The sequence below is a fragment of the Canis lupus genome, chromosome 8 (assembly GCF_011100685.1).
Source record: "Canis lupus familiaris isolate Mischka breed German Shepherd chromosome 8, alternate assembly UU_Cfam_GSD_1.0, whole genome shotgun sequence".
In the NCBI taxonomy this organism is placed as follows: domain Eukaryota; kingdom Metazoa; phylum Chordata; class Mammalia; order Carnivora; family Canidae; genus Canis; species Canis lupus.
In genome coordinates, this window is record NC_049229.1 from 43782612 (window position 1) to 43797333 (window position 14722).

The 14722-nt window shown below is 41.8% G+C and overlaps 1 protein-coding gene across 5 annotated transcripts; it reads left to right on the forward strand.

Annotated features, from left to right (window-relative positions):
• The first annotated feature begins 7496 nt into the window (after window positions 1–7496).
• Window positions 7497–12453, forward strand: SRSF5 (serine and arginine rich splicing factor 5). Of its 5 annotated transcripts, XM_038545076.1 has the most exons (9): window positions 7505–7659; window positions 8410–8462; window positions 8562–8706; window positions 8990–9060; window positions 9193–9291; window positions 9598–9667; window positions 10896–10969; window positions 11447–11557; window positions 11648–12453. In XM_038545076.1, exons 3-9 carry the CDS (start codon window positions 8581–8583, stop codon window positions 11913–11915), a joined length of 819 nt encoding a protein of 272 aa, XP_038401004.1. In that variant the 5' UTR covers window positions 7505–7659; window positions 8410–8462; window positions 8562–8580; the 3' UTR covers window positions 11916–12453. The 5 variants fall into 5 exon arrangements, with proteins under 5 accessions (XP_038401003.1, XP_038401001.1, XP_038401005.1 ...); XM_038545075.1 differs by lacking the exon at window positions 8410–8462 and having other exon boundaries at window positions 7497–7655; XM_038545073.1 differs by lacking the exon at window positions 8410–8462 and having other exon boundaries at window positions 7501–7659.
• Window positions 12454–14722: the final 2269 nt, after the last annotated feature.

Sequence of the window (14722 nt, forward strand, 5' to 3'; positions counted from 1 at the left end):
GGAAGCAATGGCAGCCTGATAACTTCAATTCTTTTTTCTTTATTCCCAGATAATAGGAGATGATGCCTATTTTCTGTGTGACGTAGGAAGCATTGTGGTGGTTAGCCTTCAATGACCCCTGTCATCCTCTACTCCTGGGTCTCACAGCCTGGCCAGCTCCCTCCCATCCTTTCCACACTGTACCAGCATTGAGCTCCATGACCAACTGCATATGGCTAGAGCTATGTGTTTCTTTATGGGTTGAATTGTGTCTCCTGCAGAAAGGGAGTGTGTTGAGGTTCCAACCCCAGGGCCTCAGGATTGTAACCTTAGTTGGAAATAGGGTCTTTATAGACATAATTAAGTTAAAATGAGGTCATTAGGGCAGGTTGTAATCCAATACAATCGATGTCCTTATCAAAAGGGGAAATTTGGACCCAAATTTAAACGAAGACAAACATACACAGAGAGACAATGATGAAGACACACAGGAGGAAATGGTCATGTGGCTGGAGTGGTGCACTTGCAGGCCAAGAACACCAAGGATGGCTGGCAAACACCAGACACAAGGAAGAGGTGAGAAGGGATCCTCCCCTAGAGCTGTTAGAGGAAGCATGGCCTTGCTGACACCTTGATTTGGGACTTCTGGCCTCCAGAACTGTGACACAATACATTTCTGTTGTTGTAACTCATCCAGTTTCGGTATTTTGTGATGCTACCCTAGCAAACTGATACACTATGGTATGTCATTTCCAAGATTAGGTTATCAAAAGACCGTAGCTTCCTCTTGGGAAACTCTCAGGTCTTTCAGATCACTCTGTCTTGGGATAGTCAGTTGCCATGCCATGAGGACACTCAGGCAGCCTATGGAGAGGCCCACCTGCAGAAGAATCAAAGTCTCCAGCCAACAAGGGCCTGATTTGTGTCAAGATTTGTGGAAGTGAACTTGGAAGTAGATTCCTCCAGTTGAGGCTCAGAAAAGACTACAGCCCCAGCCAACAGCTCGATGGCAGTTTCATGAGAGACTCGAAGCTGAACCACCCAGTCAACACATTCCTGAATTCCCGAATCACAGAAACTATGAGATAATAAATGCTGTTGTTTCAAGTTGTTAACTTTTGGGGCACTTTGTTACAATGATAGATAACTAATACACCTGCTAACAATGAAGGAGATGTGGCTGCTTAAGAAGAGAGGAGAGGGCATGGAATGGCTGTTGAGATCATGAGAAAGGGAGCAGCTAACCCACAATACAGGTCTGATTAGGGAGTGCAAACTGTAGCTCAGAACCACCTGATGAGGGTGCCAGTTAGATATTCAGATTCCTGAGCATCAGATTCCCCAATCAGGATTTTCTCTGGGAAAATGACACTAGGGATATGCTTCTGGAAAAGTGCCCAAATGATTCTTTTTAAAGAACCATTGAGGGACACCTGGGTGGCTTAGTGGTTGAGTGTCTGCCTTTGGCTCAGTTCATGATCCCGGGGTACTGGGATCCAGTCTCACATTGGGTTCCCCGCAGGGAGCCTACTTCTCCCTCTGCCTATATCTCTGCCTCTCTCTGTGTCTCTCATAAATAAATAAATAAAATCTTAAAAAAAAAAAAAAAGAACCATTGAATTAGGGGCACCTGGGTGTCTCAGTCAGTTAAGTGTCTGCTTTCAGTTCAGGTCATGGTCCTGGGGGCCTGGGGTCGAGTCCTGCATTGGGCTCCCTGCTCAGCAGAGTCTGCTTCTCCCAAGCCTCTCATGGTCTCCTTCTTACTATTTCTCTCTCTCCCCCAAATAAATGAATAAAATCTTTTTTTAAAAAAAGAATCATTGAGTTAGAAGATAATTGCATGCAATGGTAAAAGTGGGACAGAGCTAGAATTTAAACTGGGTGTTAATTCATAGCACAACTGGCATCAATAAGTACTATGCTGCGGACATATGAAGAATTTCTAAGTTTTGGGGCAGCTGGGTGGCTCAGCGTTTGAGTGTCTGCCTTTGGCTGCCTTTGTCCTGGGATCGAGTCCCACATTGGGCTCCCCATAGGGAGCCTGCTTCTCTTTCTGCCTAAGTTTCTGCCTCTCTCTGTGTCTCTCATGAATAAATAAACTCTTAAAAAAAAAAAAAGCATTTCTAAGTTTTGTCAACAATTCAACAAATTCTGAGTTAGTGGGAATTACTTTGTATCCCTAAGAAAGTATGCTCAAGAGCTCTTATGCTCTTAACCTTCTCTTCCCTTTCTTTCTGAAGATATGGCCCTATTTCTCCTTCAGTTCAATCCCTGTGCAGAGAAGCTCTGCCTATTCCAATTTCTACCTCACTCCAACCTTTTCAAACTTTGGTGGTTGGAACTCTATAAAGTCAGTAGAAGTGCTTCCCATTTCTGAAATTCCTGGGACCACCTTAATGCACAGAAAGGCACCACATGAAGGTCATGCTGCAGCTTTTGTGAAAAGGGCCTTGGCAGGAATGTCAAAAAGTGGGATGTTCTGGGCAGAATAGATGGTTAGATTCTGGAAGCCTCCATTTCTTCATTTAAAAAATATTATACACCTCCATAGAAGGGTTGTGTGACAATAGATTGAGTTGATGTGCTCAGAGTCTTTAGCACAATGCCTGGCACACAATAGTGTGCTCAGGAAACAGGAGCTGTCAATATTAAGAAGTATGGTAAGGGAGATATGCTTAGGTGTTTTGCATTTAAATTTATCTTGATATTATGATAGTTTGTGTCCCAAATCTGCTTCCCTGTCACTGTCCCCATCAGGGCTCCAGCTATACCCTGAGTGACATTTGGGTATTCGGAAGAGGGAAGATGGAGCTAGATGATATTGGATTTTATGGAGAACAAAAAGGTGAGTTCCTAGACTGATGTCAGCATTCCTCTCAGACTCCTGGTTGAATATTAAAACAACCTGCAGCCCTTACTAACAAACTAGGGTTCTGGCCCAGACAATTAAATCAGAATTTCTGCTAATAGGGACCCAGGCAGCAGAACATTATAAACACTTCCCAGATGATTTTAGTGTGCACCTGGTGTTGAGAAACACTAGTCTGGGCTCTAAAATTCACAGGTCTTTTAATTATTATGCATTAATTTAAAATAAATTTAAGTTAAACAATGATAAAAAATTATGATGTAGCAATACAAAGAAGTCAGGTAGGTCTATAGGGATGAATTGATAGAAAATGGAACATTTTAAAAAACCATATATTTCCAAGAGAGATTAAGGATACCGTTTCCAGGGCAGCTGGGTTGCTTAATTGGTTGGGCTTCTGCTTTAGATTCAGGTCATGATCCCAGAGTCCTGGGATCTAGCATCAGGGCACCCTGCTCAGTGGGGAGCCTGCTTCTCCTTCCGCACCTCCCCCTATTTGTGCTCACTCTCTCTCTCTCAAATAAATAAAGATATCCTTTCAAAAAATTTTAGAATTAATAGCTAGAAGCGAGGAAGCAGCACTTTTTCTTTGTGTTGGAAGTTTTGTATAGGAATTTTTAAGCATCTGGTGTTATTTAAGACATTTTCAGAAAAACAAAGTTACTGATTGGGGTGTTTTCCCTGGTCATATGACACATATTTGAATATAAACTTTTGATCATAAATATGTTAAGGAAACATGGAAAATGCCCATGATAATGTTTTATGAATAAAAAACCCTCATGTGCCAAATTCTATATATGAGGATGATTCATATTTTGGAGATGCAATTGTGCTTTTAGATGCAATAACTACAGAGAAATTATTTAAGAAGCCAAATAGGTATCCTTCAGAGTTGGGAATAAGGATAACCTTCAAAAAAAAAAAAAAAAAAGATTGCCTTTTAACATCTTTTTAAGAACATCTATGTTTTTTGAGAATGATGATTTATTATTTTTGAACTGGAAAAAAAAAACATGTATTAAACACCTGGGAAAGAAAACACAAGAAGGAAATACAGTGAACCAAAATCCAAGGTTCATTTGGTGAGATGGGATCACGAGTGTTCTCCTCTTCTTTCAATTATGTTCCCTGTCATATATTTTTCTGATAATGAGCATATATATTTTTATAAGTAGGAAACAATGAGCTCTATTTAAAAATATAGAATCCTCTGTCCTTGTTTTCAGTTTTATTATCTGACACAGGGAGTTGGGTGGAACATTCACAAAGTTTAAAGTTTAGGAATCAGCTCAGGGGTTGGCAAATGTTTTCTATAAAGAGTCAGTAAATATTTTAGGTATTGTGGTCCATATGGTCTCTATCACAACTATCCAGTCCTGCTTTTGTGGCAGGACAATGGATATAGACCTGAAGTAAATGAACAGGAGTGGCTGTGCTCTAAAAACACTTCAATGATGGATACTGACCTTGGAATTTCATCTGATTTTCATGTGTCACAACGTCTTCTTTTGATCACCTTTCCCCAACCTCAACCATCAAAAATGTAAAACCATCCTCAGGCCGTGCAAAAAAAAAGTGGCAGGCTGGATTAGGCCCACAGGCCATGATTTGCTGATCCCTAAATCAGATGAAATCAAGAATGTGATGAATGAAACATCCCACGTTATGCTGAAAGACCTCAACAGAGATGGCCAACAAACTATGTTAATTTTTATTTTATTGTGTTTATTGTAATCTGTGATTTCTCTGCATCTTTTTTTTTTCCTTTCCTAAGATTTGCTACTCATGTGGATGTCTTAGGAAAAAGATACCATGCCATTTTGTTGAAACATTAATATAGGAGCAGGATGACCTGAAAAAAGACGATGCTAATGTGAATCTAGGTCTACAGATATTGAACCTTCTCTGTGCTAGACATTTCTGGAAAACAAAACCATAAATAACACATACCCTTATGCAGGAATTGTAGGGGCATATGCAGAATATTACAGAATCACACAGGAAGGAGAGTAATTACACTGATGGAAGATGACTGTGTTTATATGATTGTGTTAAAAATTGGTAAGAAACAAGCTGGTAGGAAGAGTTCTTAAGCAGGTGTCATAGAAAAAATGTTGCAAAAAGTCACTTAAAAAACAGAAGATTAAATCATTAGGCACTACTATTGAAAAATTAGCTTTGTGGAAATCAAAGCTTTTTAACAGTAACAAATAAGAGAAAGGCCTTTTGAAAACTAATGAAGGGAAACCTTACTAGAGTCTGGAGGCTAGTAGTGGGAGCCAAACCATTCATCTGCAATTACAGGAAAAAGTGTCAGTTAACAGACCCCTATAGAAGAAACCTCAAGAAGAAAGAATCATCACAGCCCCTAACACAGAAAAGGTATACACTGCTTTCTATGAGAAAATGACTAGCCCTGTGGTGCTCAGGTGGCTCGGTCAGTTAAGTGTCTAACCCTTGGTTTCGGAGCAAGTCAAGATCTCGTGGGTTGTGAGACTGAGCCCTCTGATGGGCTCAGCAAGGAGTCTGCTTGAGATTCTCCCCCACTATCTCTGTCTCTTCCCCCTTGGACACATTCTCTTTCTCTAAAATAAATACATCTTTAAAGAAAGAAAAATGACTACCCCTGTACTCAACCAATGAGAAACCATGCTTTTCTCCAATGAACTTTGGACTTCCCTTAAAAATAATCCTTCCCAACTTCCTCCTTCTCCATAACATGTTGTTCCTCTCCTTTGTTGGACTTGCCTAATGGTTTTTCTGCAGCTTATAAGTCTTGAATTACAAATCTCTACTATTCATGAATAAATTCATTTTGCTGGTGAATAACTTGTAAGATTAATAGGCTTCATAAAAAAATTATCCAGGAGAATATCAAAATGCTGTGGGCTGAAGACAGCAACTTTTTTTCATGACATACAGCACCATTAGTCTTGTCTTTCACTCCTAGAAAACCTTCTTTAGATTACTTCCTGTTATTGCAGCAAAAATACCATTTAGTGAGTGAAATCACATGTGGTTGCTTCTATCATAGACAACAGAAAATGTAGAAAATAATTGGAAGACCAATTTCTAAAATTATGCAGAAAGGAAACAAATGAAACTAAACAAGTACTGGTTTGGGACAATTTGTACATTATGAGATGCCAGTGTTTATTAAGCTAGTGGGCAAAGGTGTTTTCTTTTAACAAACTCATGTTTTCTTTTTAAAATTTTATTTGTTTGAGGGACAGAGAGAGAAAGAGAGAGAGCAAGAGCAGCAGAGAGATGCAGAGGGAGAGGGAAAAGCAGGTTGAGCAGGGAGCCCAACCATGCAGGCCAATCCCAGGACCTTGGAATCACAACCAGAGCCGAAGACAGATGTTTAAGCAACTGAACCACCCAGGTACCCCTCATATATATATATTTTTTAATGCATCCTTCATTCCCCACACCATAGATGACTAAATTCACAATTTTGCTGTACCTACTGTGGCTCCACCTAAAATAAACAAATGTGTAGGGGCACCTGGGTGGCTCAGTTCATGATCCTGAGATCCAGCCCAAGCTCCCTGCTCAGTGGGGGATCTGCTTCTACCTTTCCTTCAGCCTGTCCTCCCTTGTGCGCTCTCCCAAATAAATAAAATCTTTTTTTAAAAAATGTATAAATGGACAAGCTCATTCCATACAAACTATCCAAATTCTAACCTAGAATTTCTAAGGGCTGGGAGGTCAGAGTAAGGGTCAGTAGCACTGCTGCTTCTTGAACTACTTTATCTCTGTGTAATTTTAGTTGCAAGCAGCAACCCTAGACGCTATAGGTACCTCTGAAAAATGGGGTGCCTTGGAGTCCTCCTAAGAGCATTCAAGAAAAGGAAGCTTTTCACAATCATTCTTTACGCCTGAATTGCTACCTTGCTAGGAAATGCGGCGTCAAGGATGCGGAAGGCTGTTTCACCCTCATTTTGAAAACACGGTCTTTTTGTCGCTGAGGAATGGTATACTTTTATGCGTTACAGTACAGAACCGTGACCGGGGAGGGTTAACCAAACACCACCCGGACTTTTAAAGTAGTTTGAAACCTCTTGCAACCAGCTCAGCTCCAGGACAGAAATCTGCATTCTGGCTTCAATTCCAGATGGCCTGCTAGCTGCAGTCCCAATTTCAAGCATTTCATCATGCAAGAATTATTTATTTATGTATTTATTTATTATCTAAGCAGGAACCTTCCATTTTAAAAAAATACTGCAGTTCTTCAGTCTTCTTAGTATAAAGCACAGGGCCGTGGCACGACCGCAAGAAGCAAGGGGTCAGAGAGGGCCAAGCATTTTTGCAAAGCCCGAGCTTCCTTCACCCAGTACTACTCTTCGGGGTGTCTCAAAAAAATATTCAGCTAAAAAAAAGGAGTGTCATCTGCTCTAGCGTTATCAGTGACGAACAGCACTTGGCGGCCTACTTGCAGCAAACACCAACCTCGGCCCTTCCAGCGCCGGGCACCTGACGGCCGCACCAGACGCCAATCCCCGCCCCTCGGCCCCGCCCCTCGCGGGTGCAGGTCGCCGCGGCGGTCCCCGTGAAGGAGCCCCGGCCCCGCGTAAACTTCCGGCCCCGCGGAAATTTCCCTCCCCGGGTCCTACGGGGAGGGCCCAGGGGCGGTCCCGGAAGTGACGCAGGGGCGCGCCCTCCATTTTGTGGAAGGCAGGAGCAGCTAAGTGCGTCAGTTGTGGAGAGGCGTAGACGATTTTAGTCCGGGTCTGCGGGGAGGCAGACAGCTCCGTCGCAGACTACGGACCTCTCTGGTCTCAGCTGCCAAAGATCCTGTCCGGTAGGTGAGTGGCTCACTTTGAGGGAAAGGCTTCTCGGATCGAGGCTTCTTCATGGCCGCTCAGATCGCGAGTGGCCAGGGCTGCTCTCTTTGCGGAGGACGGCGTCCAATGAGCGCAGTTTATTCGAGGTGGGCGCTGGGGCACGTCTCCCTTTGGGTGTCGTTTGAGGGGGAACCGAAGGTGGAAGGGCGGTCCTGGTTCTGGTGGTTGCTACACAGGGGTAGTGTGCCCCTCCCCGTCTCCTTACCTCTTCACTACCCGAACCCCCCCGAGTATCGGGCCGAGACCTTTGCTCGGGGTGCGGTCAGGGCCTTCTGCGGGCGGGCACATGACTCCGGAACTGTGGAGTCCGGGGAGGGGGGAGGGAGAAGGGAGAAGGGCGTTTGGCACGCGCGGCTGTCCCCACCGCTGGCTCCGCCGCCGCCATTTTGTGGCTGCCAGCGTCCGCCCGCCGCCGTCTGCGCAGGCGCGGCGGTGGCGTCGCGAGATTCCGGCTTCCACCCGCTGTGACGTTCCTGGGAGGCGGCGACGCGCGCGCGGCCAGTCGCCATTGGGCTGGCCTTGCGAAGGGCGGGGTCGGCTCCGCCCGCACTTCTCGGCCTTTCCTAACTGCGGCAGATGGGAGGGGGCCAGAAGAGCCGGGGAGAGAGTGCGGCTGCGCAGTTCCAGAGGCGGCAGTGGGCGTTGCGGTTGCTGCGGTCTGGGCCCAGGGAAGGATCGTGTTGGGAGCCGAGTTTTAATTTTGTCTGCAAGGGACCTGGCCTAATAAGAGGCACTCTTGGCAATCTTGTTTATAACATCACCGGGTAAACATTTTATTTTATGCCGTTTATGTTTTTGACCCCTTGACCAGGCATTCTTTCGACATTCACTGGTATTGTCTCGATTGAATTATTTTGTAACAGAAAATAATAGCCGGACACCATGAGCGGCTGTCGAGTATTCATCGGGAGGCTAAATCCAGCGGCCAGGGAGAAAGACGTGGAAAGATTCTTCAAGGGGTATGGACGAATAAGAGATATTGATCTGAAAAGAGGCTTTGGGTTTGTGGTAAGTATTGACCGTTGGTGGTTTAGAACTACTGTTAAGTCGGTAAAGATCTTGATAAGTAGTGTCTTGATTTCCACTGAAGTTCAGGTAGAGTATTTTTAAGGGATAAAAGAACCTCGCTGTTGGAGGGAAACCACTCCTGATCACTTCTCAGTTCAACTTGTGTACGTGGCACTGTTCTTAAGATACTCAATCCTGCCACACGCTTTTAGTGATTTTTAGTATGTTGTAGAACACGCTTTAGAGCCACGTTAAGCACTGTTTTTTCATGTTTACGTATTAGGAATTTGAGGATCCCAGGGATGCGGATGATGCTGTATATGAACTTGATGGAAAAGAACTCTGCAGTGAAAGGTGAGAAAGTTAGTTTTGTGTAACTATTTAGGACTGTAAGATAGACTATGTCAGCTAGGTTATTTCAAAGTAGATCTCACGTGGACTGGGTGGATAATAAAGCTTTTTTTTTTTCCCCCCCCCTCCCTGTAGGGTTACTATTGAACATGCTAGGGCTCGGTCTCGAGGTGGACGAGGTAGAGGACGCTATTCTGACCGTTTTAGTAGTCGCAGACCTCGAAATGATAGACGGTATGTGATGGATGGTGTATGGTTGCTTTGAACAATCATTACTGCAGGAGGAGTTTTTAATGCTTAAGAACCATTAGCAATAAATAGGTGACTCTGAAACTTACCGTGTAATCATTTCTATTATTCTTATGTTGGTCCACTGTTCCTGATTAACGTGTGTAGTAAGTTGTATAAGTAATTCAGAAGCTTGATGGAAGTCATTCGAATGACTTGTTCTTTCTGATTGCTTGAACTTGCCCACAGTCGAACACAGTAGGTACATACTGCTGCATTTCTTCCATTGTGAGTACTCATTTTCTTCCTCAGAAATGCTCCACCTGTAAGAACAGAAAATCGGCTTATAGTTGAGAATTTATCTTCAAGAGTCAGCTGGCAGGTTTGTTGAAACACAGTTTTGAGCTATTTTAATGTGGCTTTTTAAAAATTAATGGGTAGTTAATGTTTTATTATGTTTTATTAAAAGTAATTTTATATTTAATTAAATTAATGGATTTAATTGTAATTTTAAATTTTTAGTTAAATGTAATTGGGGGATATTTTCAAGTTTTAATATTAGTGATCAAATGTTTAATGTTTTGAGGATATTTTTTCTTGTTTTTTAAAATCAATTTTAACCAAATATTAAACCCTTTATTTGCCAGCCTATCTGTGTCGTTGGCCTTATGACGAGGAGTGCCTGTGGGTTATCCTAATCGTTGTCTTGGTCACTCTTGGTTGGGCCTGGTTGACTTTGCCAGTCAGCTCCTACAGTGATCAATTGGCCACCTCTAGATCTGTGTTTGCCGGTCTAGACGTAATCGGTGCACTTACTTGAAGTGCCAGGTTGCAGCGATCCCAGAGCGTTGATAACGTGATCTGATCCCTAAGTTGAGAGCTGTCTTCCTGTAACGCTTCCGAATAAGAGGTCCTGGTCGAAAAGAGTTGAAAGATACGAAATTAGGTGGTCGTTGGAATCCTGATCGCAGTAAAGTGGTCCTTGGTAACTGCACAAGAGTAGAACATGTCTGCATCCGCCAGTAGTCTGCTAATAGGGAGGGCTGTGCGATTAAAGGCTTCCATCGATTGGGTAGTGTCCTTCAAGTGGGTGGCGAAGAGCCAGTCGGGCATATGTCATGAAGGTTTCTCCGACCGATTAATGGTTTGCTGCTTGACTAGCCTAGGGAAATAATAATAAAGGTAAAGTAAACTTTTTTAATGACATATGGGGCACAAAATAACTGGTGTCTTGTAAATGTTCTGTTTTTTTTAAATATAAAATTTCTACTTTAGTCTTTACTTTTAAAATATGTACTGTTTCTTTTTGTTTTGTTTTTTTTTTTTGTTTTGTTTTTTTCTTTTGTATTGAGCTCAATATAGACTAATACTACTTTTAATGTTAAAATCTGAATCTCTTCTGGCATTTTGCTTAAAAGCAATATGCTCTTTGCTTATTTCGTGCCCTGGCATAGTTAATTTTTGAATTCTGATAGAATACAAGTGTGGTAAATGCCATGTTTGTACTTTATCTAACATCTTCTCTTCCAGTAGTCTTGTTTTTTATACAATGTGGTTGTTTGTGTGTCCGGTTTCCTTTTCTTTGCTTGACATAATTGTCTTGTGTTAAGGATCTCAAAGATTTCATGAGACAAGCTGGGGAAGTAACCTTTGCGGATGCACATCGACCTAAATTAAATGAAGGGTGAGTGTGTACTGAAGATCCATAACCTTTTAAAACCTGCTGAAAATGTTACTATGGACGTTTTCTGAAAACTTAGAATTTGTACATGCTAGAGTGCAGTGGTACTCAGTCGAGGATGAATTTGCTCTGTAGGAGGCATTGGACCACATTTTTAGTTGTAACTGGTTGAGGGTGCTACTGGCTTCTTGTGTGTTAGAGGCCAGGGATGCTGCTAAATAAACATCAACAATGCATAGGAAAAGCCCTCCACAGCAAAGAACTATCTAGCTTAAAATGTCAGCGGTTTGAAGGTCAAGAAACTTTATGCTGTTATCAAGATCTAAGAGTCTTAATACAGTAATAGTAAAAAGTACATAGAAAAGGTAACGTAGATACTTGGATTGCTATGTGTAGTTTGAGACTAGACTAGACTACCAGATGTATATGATTTGACAAATGGTGTCTTTTGGTTTTTTTTTTTTTTTTTTTTCATTGTAGGGTGGTTGAGTTTGCCTCTTATGGTGATTTAAAGAATGCTATTGAAAAACTTTCTGGAAAGGAAATAAATGGGAGAAAAATCAAATTAATCGAGGGCAGCAAAAGGCACAGGTATCTAACATATTTAAGACAAAGTTTTAGTTAGTGGGTTTGTAGGGCCTGCCACTTACGTTGTATTTTGTTTTTTGTTTTCCTTTCTAGTAGGTCACGAAGCAGGTCTCGTTCCCGGACCAGGAGTTCCTCTAGGTCTCGTAGCCGATCTCGTTCCCGGAGTCGCAAGTCTTACAGCCGGTCCAGGAGCAGGAGCAGGAGCCGGAGCAAGTCCCGTTCTGTTAGTAGGTCTCCTGTGCCTGAGAAGAGCCAGAAACGTGGTTCTTCAAGTAGATCTAAGTCTCCAGCATCTGTGGATCGCCAGAGGTCCAGGTCCCGATCCCGGTCAAGGTCCAGATCAGTTGACAGTGGCAATTAAACTGTAAATAACTTGCCCTGGGGGCCTTTTTTAAAACAAAACAAATTCCCAAACCATACTTGCTAAAAATTCTGGTAAGTATGTGCTTTTCTGTGGGGGGTGGGGTTTGGAGGGGGGTTGGGTTGGGCTGGATATCTTTGTAGATGTGGACCATCAAGGGGTTGTTGAAAACTAATTGTATTAAATGTCTTTTGATAAGCCTTCCGCTCACATTTTTGTGAATGTCTGAAGTGTATAGTTTGTGTATATTGAGAGAGCTCTTTTATAACTAAAGCAAATTTAATTTTTTTGTACTAGAAAAGATTTGAACATTTTAGTTCTTGGTTATTCAAATATGTTAATTCAGAATTAGTTTAATGCCTCAATTAAACTAATTAATAGCTTTGGACATTTAAAAGAGCTCTAATTTTGCTTGTACATAAAGGCTTGAGTTTTCCTTGTTAGGGTTAAGGGTGTCCTCCCACCCACCCTTTAACAGCTGCCTGACAAAGACGTTAAAGCAGCTGTTGTTATTGATAATAAAAGATTATAAAATTGCTTTTGTCTGTTTATCTGAAGGATGTATGCTATTTATTCCCTACTCATCTATGTTCAATACATTTAAAATGCCTCGTAGAGAATCCTGGAGTTTGGTGGATTTTTAAAGATTTTTTTTGAAAGTTTAGATCTTATTCTTCTTGGCCATTTCCAGGCTGGTCAAAACAAGGGCAGAGTCTGAGAACTATTGAAAATGATAGTTCAAGTTTCCTGCCTGTGACCCTACCATGCTCTTTCCCTGTGTTACTTAATCATATTGGCATCAGGTTATTTAGGCTTCCATAGCCAAGAGAAGAATAATTTGGGAAGCAAATTGTAAAAATGAATGTTTTATGCTTATTTTAAAGGTTGTAATACCATTTTGAAGGTTAGAGATGATCTTACAAAGTCAGTGCACAAGTATGCTTGAAGAGGTTTCACGTGTTTTTTTCTTTGAACGATGAGCTGTGGATGTGAGAATATGATAAGGGGAAACTTTAATAAGAAAAGTGCTTAAGGTTCTATATCAATCTTTGTTCTGAGATCCCTGTACCTTTAGATAATGAGCTTTATTACTGTCTCTTCTAGTCCTCCCCGAGACTGCTTAGATTTTCTTAGTCTTCTATGGGAATGCTAGGTTGGATAGATGAATGGTGTGTAGTAGCCAGATACCATTATAAGATAGCATTATAAAATGTCTTCCCTTATGTTCACTGAATCTTCACAACTTCCTTGTACATAATCATCATTGTATGTGAGAGAATTCAGGGCCAAAGAAGAGCAGCACGTAAATGGTGGACTAGTATTGGAATTGAGGAACTCTAGTTCCCCAGAACCTGAAAACCACATTTTCTATTCATGTATACTAATCTGCCCTAGCTTTTAAGGGGTTTCTGAGGAAAGAATTAGAAGGACCAGAAGGATTGCTTTTGGCTTTCCAAAAGTGTGGGGATTGGGTAGTAGGAATCCATTTGGGGGTAGGCTTGAAAAGTTGTACATTTGTTATCGTATCCCAAGACTATAGATGCGTAAGCCATGAAATGGGGAAAACCGATCTTTCTGCCATGAATGAGGTGGATTTTAGGGAGATTTTGAGTGTTTTACACTTGTTTATTCAGGCTGAGACAAGCCAGTGGAACTTAGGGGTTTTTTCTTTATGAGGTTTTTGGGAAAGCTGCAAGTCAGCCAAAGTCGCTTCCAAAAGGAAAAAGGCCCCCCCCCCTTTGTTTTCCCCCCCTCTTAGGCTTTATGTGTAACTGGGTAGTAGGATGTATGTACTTTTTGATATTTTACTAGTTGACTATTCTGGTTTTTTCTCCTTTCTTTACTCCTACATAGATAAATATGCATGGCTTGGCATTTTAATATTACAGCTACTACACAGTAAAGCAATAAAATAAGGCCCTTTGAGCAAATGGCAGAGATGAACGGGAGTTGGTTTGAACCAACACATTAACATGAATTCCCAGAAGAGGACTCTCGTAGGAGTAGGAGTCTGAGTATAATCCTAGGCAAAGTTTTAGGGCCAGCTTTTGTGTGACAGTGTCACTTATATTTTCTTTCTGTATTCTTTTTATCTAGTTGTCTTGTAAAGGACAATTTGAGAGTACTAGATCTCAAGTCCAGCCCTACCTGCCTGTGAAAACCGATTTCTGTTTGTTTTGCCTAACCAAGTTTCTTAGTGGGTAATGTAATGTCAGTTATGTGGTAAAGAAAACAATTTGAACAGATATTTAAGGGTATAATATGTAAAAACAGGCAGTAGACCTTTTCACAGATCTTTTTAGTGACCCAAGTTGGTGATTTTTTTTTTTTTTTAAGTAGACTCCACACCCAACTTGGAGCCCAATGTGGGACTTGAACTCAATTCTGAGATGAAGACTTGAGCTGAGGGGTCCCTGGCTCAGTCTTTTAAGCATCTGCCTTTGGCTTAGGTGGTGATCCCACGGTTCTGGGATCAAGCCTTGCAACGGGCTCCCTGCTCAGCAGGGAGTCTACTGCGTTCTCTCTCCCCCTGCTTGTTGTGCACATGTGCTCGTGCACTCTTCCCTCTGTCAAATAAAATTTTTAAGAAAAAGACCTGAGTGGAGATCAAGAATTGGATGGACACTTAACCAACTGAACCACTGAAGTGCCCTCCACCCCTGATTCTTAAGTTTGCTGTGGTATTGGGAGTATTGGTGGTTCTGGACACTGAGCAGACTGATGCCTTAAAATTGTCATTAGGGTTTCAGTTAAACTTCATACTAAAATGATATGAAAATCACAAGTAATTAGGCACAGTCTGCTAT

Coding starts and splice junctions, on each gene's coding strand:
- SRSF5 (XM_038545075.1), top strand. CDS start 8,581: ATGAGCGGCTGTCGAGTATTCATCGGGAGGCTAAATCCAGCGGCCAGG. Junction 8,707..8,989: donor AAAGAGGCTTTGGGTTTGTG/GTAAGTATTGAC, acceptor TTTACGTATTAG/GAATTTGAGGATCCCAGGGA. Junction 9,061..9,192: donor AAAGAACTCTGCAGTGAAAG/GTGAGAAAGTTA, acceptor CCCTCCCTGTAG/GGTTACTATTGAACATGCTA.